Source organism: Gracilinanus agilis, unplaced genomic scaffold, assembly GCF_016433145.1.
Source record: "Gracilinanus agilis isolate LMUSP501 unplaced genomic scaffold, AgileGrace unplaced_scaffold45248, whole genome shotgun sequence".
NCBI classification, from domain to species: Eukaryota; Metazoa; Chordata; class Mammalia; order Didelphimorphia; family Didelphidae; genus Gracilinanus; species Gracilinanus agilis.
This window is the reverse complement of record NW_025379409.1, coordinates 1-4029: the sequence shown is the minus strand read 5'-3', so window position 1 is coordinate 4029 and position 4029 is coordinate 1. Positions and strand designations below refer to the sequence as shown.

The 4029-nt window shown below is 45.6% G+C and overlaps 1 protein-coding gene across 1 annotated transcript; it reads right to left on the bottom strand.

The window, feature by feature from the left end:
• Nucleotides 1-654: 654 nt before the first annotated feature.
• SLC35D3 (solute carrier family 35 member D3) lies at nucleotides 655-3914 on the bottom strand. Its single transcript, XM_044684189.1, has 2 exons — nucleotides 3479-3914; nucleotides 655-1469 (listed from the first exon to the last, which is right to left on the bottom strand). Exons 1-2 carry the CDS (start codon nucleotides 3912-3914, stop codon nucleotides 655-657), a joined length of 1251 nt encoding a protein of 416 aa, XP_044540124.1.
• Between the last annotated feature and the right edge of the window lie 115 nt (nucleotides 3915-4029).

Sequence of the window (4029 nt, the reverse complement as noted above, 5' to 3'; positions counted from 1 at the left end):
TAACCATGAACTGTAAACTCCACATTTAAAAGTCTAGGACCAGTATTTCCAAAAAAGCATTTACTTCCTATACAAAGAGCTAATAGATCATTTATATTAAAAAGGAGTGAAGAAAAATTAGGCAAAAAAGTAAGCATGAAATTTTAAGATATCTAGAAATAGAGTCTATCAAAGTATTGTCTTCATAGAGTGAGTACCAATTGTTTTTTACCATTTCCCCATTTCTATCAGGTTAGCAAGATTGTAGGTTCCTCTTTAATAGAACTGTTATCTATGACTCTCTAGGCTTCTGCAGTATATCATTTCTGGACTCTACACAAAAGAAAATAAATATAGACGTGGGGTGGGGAGAGGTGAAAAAAAGAAAAAATATTAATTGTCAGGAATCTAAAACCAAAGCAACAACTGCCTTATTTTGTTAAATAGTTTCACCCTCTTTCATCACAGGGGAAGATAATATAGATGGGGGTTATTTTTCTTATATTGTATCAATTCCTTCCAACCTCTTCTGTATGCTCCCTAACCCACAATGAGGATAAAATATATGGTCTTCCTTATTAAAACATATACATATATAAATGTTTGTATGTATGTATATATGTACATTGTATACATATATAATAATAGCTATTATTATATACATACATTTCCTTTTCAGGGACTGGATAGTTCCTCATTTTCTAGCAAATAATCTTTCTTCATATATTTAGTCCCTCTAACCAATCTCCATACTCCAAGGTAAGCATCCTTTAATGAGTTCTTGTTAACTCCTTCTGCTTCCTGGCAGCTGGTGGAGCCCTGTGCTGTTTCCACAGCACCATGTTTAGACTTGTCAGTACAGGGCTGAGAGATCCCACTGGCTGTCTTCTCTCCTCCCATTTCCCCATTTCCTTTGGGCAAGGCCTCCATAACAAATGGCGGTTGAGCTCCATTTGTCTCCAGCACATCTTCCCTCTGGTCTTTCTCCAGGTCCTCATAACTGCTTTGCTTTCTGGTCTCGATGAATTTGGCCACACAATAAATTAGAGAGCCAAAAGTGTTCACCACCACACCTGCTATGAACAGAGAAGTAGGCTCCACATCACTGAAGGCCACCATGCCCACTGTGATGGTGGCTATACTTTTCACCACTCCAACAAAACTAGTGGTCACAGCAGAGTTAATATAAGTACAGTGGAGTGTAGTAAAGTTCATGGCACAGCCAATCAAGATACAGGCTACAAAGATGCACACCATGGATGGATCTTTCCATCCTGGGAAGGCCCAAGCATTGATAGAGTCCATGCTGGCAAAGGAGCAAATGATGAGTAGAGGTGTGGCAGAGACGGCAATGGCATACTGGGCTGTGAGGGCTCCGTGCTCGGAGTCTGCACTGGTCTTCTGAATAAGCACAAGATAAGCAGCATGAACTAATACTGCCAAGACACCTGTCACGTACCCAATGGGGTCCCCAGTTAGATCACCAGCTCCTGGGAGTGAAAAAAAAAAAGACTTTTTTTTGGAGGTAAGACATGACTAAAAGTAGAGAAACCAAGTAGTCTCTCCCTGACTTAGATGAACTGTTATGTCACTCTCAGTTTCACTGTGCTAAAATTTCTCTCATTTATTAAAGGGTAACTCAGGACAGGTCTTCAACCCTTCCTTGGTAAGGAGGGAAGTGTTTTGAGCTCCTAGGGAAGATGGAACAATATACATAACAAGTCTATTATATTTTATATCCCCAAATAAACCTTAAAAGTCGCATTGTCCAACCTTTCTCTATTCCCATTTTTAGCACAACAGACAAAGAAAATAAAGTGGCTTGTCTGAAGTTTTACAATGGAATGGAGGGGCAGTTGGCTGGGTCAGTGGATAAAGAGACAGGTCTGGAGATGAGAGATCTTGGGTTCAAATAGGACCTCAGACACTTCCTAGCTGTGTGAACCTGGGCAAGTCTCTTAACCCCCATTGCCTAGCCCTTAGAAACCAGACAATCTATTCTAAGACTGGAAGGAGGTGGGGATGAGGAGTGGAGCCAGAGTTCAAACTCGTGCCCCGCCATTCTAATCACAATACCAGGCAGCCTTTTAAAAAGCAAATGAGGGAGCATAAGATTCCTTTCTTACCTCCTCACTTTAAACCGAAAATGGGTTCTCTTTTCCCACTGTTCCACTTCATCGACAGCCTGATAGGGTTGTCTCTGGAGTACTTGAACAGGCACTGAGCTCTCCTGACGCCCCTGAATTGTCAAGCCCCATTGCACCTGGGAACACGATTGTTTCCCTGCAGTGTGGGAAGAAGCCTTGGCTATAAGGCACAGCTCTGCTGCCAAGCTGCCGTTTCGCCTTCAGGATAGCCTGGAACGGTCCTCACTGGGAAACTGCACCCAAGGGACTGGTCATGGAAACTTTCCCCCCTCCCTCTGCTTAAAAGCGAGTGCTCTGTTCTTGTCCCCCCAGGTAACTGTCCTTCTCTGAGTTTCCCGTCCGCGGACGAGTATTAATAATATAATGCGGACATGGAATTCGGCAAGGAAGGGTTTTCTCCTATCCCCGGTCCCTCTGCTTCACTCTTGTTCCCTCCCCAAAGTGCAACCCTCGGTAACCTCACCTCGGATCTGGCTCTACCTGGCTCTCCCATTCTCTACCCCATTGCACTTCCCCCTCCCCCACTCCCAGTCCCAGTCCCAGCTCTAGTCAAAGTGGCATCTCCAGGGGCTCAGCATTTTAAAGCAAGTCTCCAGCCCCATGTCAGAACACGATTGAGATTATCTGCTCCAGGGATTCTGTCATAGATTCTCCCTTTGACGCTACAGTGAAGCCTATGAACCCTTTCTCAGAATAATATGTTTAAATGCACAAAATAAAATATATAGGATGACAAAAGGGAAGTAATGGTGCTAAAATACAGTTAATAACATTTTTTTAGAACAAGTTCCCAGACTCCAGATTAAGAACCCATCATCTAGTCCAGCCTCTTCATTTTAGGGAGGAAGAAAAGAAAACACAGAGAGAAATGATTTGCCCAAGTTTACACAGACAGAAAGTAGCAAGGCTGGATTTAAACCCGGAATTCCAAACCCAGCGAGTGTTCTTTCCCTTACTCCAAAGCTATTTTTTTTTTTTACAGATGAGCAAATTAAGTCCCAGAGAGGGAAAGTGACTTACCTGGCATTGCACAGCAAGTAAGGGGCATTTCTGGGACTTGAACCCAGGCCTGAATCAAATCTAGAACTCCTTCCCTGGCATCCCTTTGTCGTTAACTATTGTTAATAAAGGCTTCAAGCACTGGGCCCCAGACTGTTAAAGGGAAACATAATGGAGACTGCCAGAAAGACTGGAGGAGCGCCAAGGGGGAAAACCAATAGAGAAGATGAACAACGGATAAAGCAGAGAGGAAAGAAGGGTTTGATCTTTAGGGTGGGCAGCGTGTACATTGGAAAAGGCGATACCAGGAGAATACAATAAGGACGAGAGATTTGTGGCTGAGTGCTGCTCACCTGCCAGGGCTGCCCCGCATGTGGTGATGAGTACAGCCACTAGGACCCCGGGCGAGGGCGCCCCGTTCTTGAGCACTAGGACACCGATGAGCATAGTGACCAGGGGCAGGCAGCGCTTGAAGACCACATACATGGGCAAACTGAGGCCCCGAAGGGACCAGAGGGTGAGGCTGGACTGCAACGTGGATAGCACGGTGACCCCGGCGAAGGGGCGCGCCAGGCTCAGGCTGAAGGGAGGCACAGAGACAAGTCCCAGGCGCCGCAGCAGCTCCAAGCTGAGGGCAGCAGTGGAGCTGGTCATGCACTGCACCAGGGTCAGGAAGGCGAAGTGATAGCGGCTGATGAGAAACTTGAGCAGGATGTTGAGGGAGCCGGAGAAGACCCCATGGGCGATGGCCACTGAGATGCCCAGCATCCGGCCTTTGCACAGCTGCATCCTGATGCCTGGTCACCTCTCCAGTGGTGGGGATCAGAGACCTGTGGGGAATAAAGAATAAGGGAGAAAGAGAGAGAGAGAGAGAGAGAGAGAGAGAGAGAGAGAGAGAGAGAGA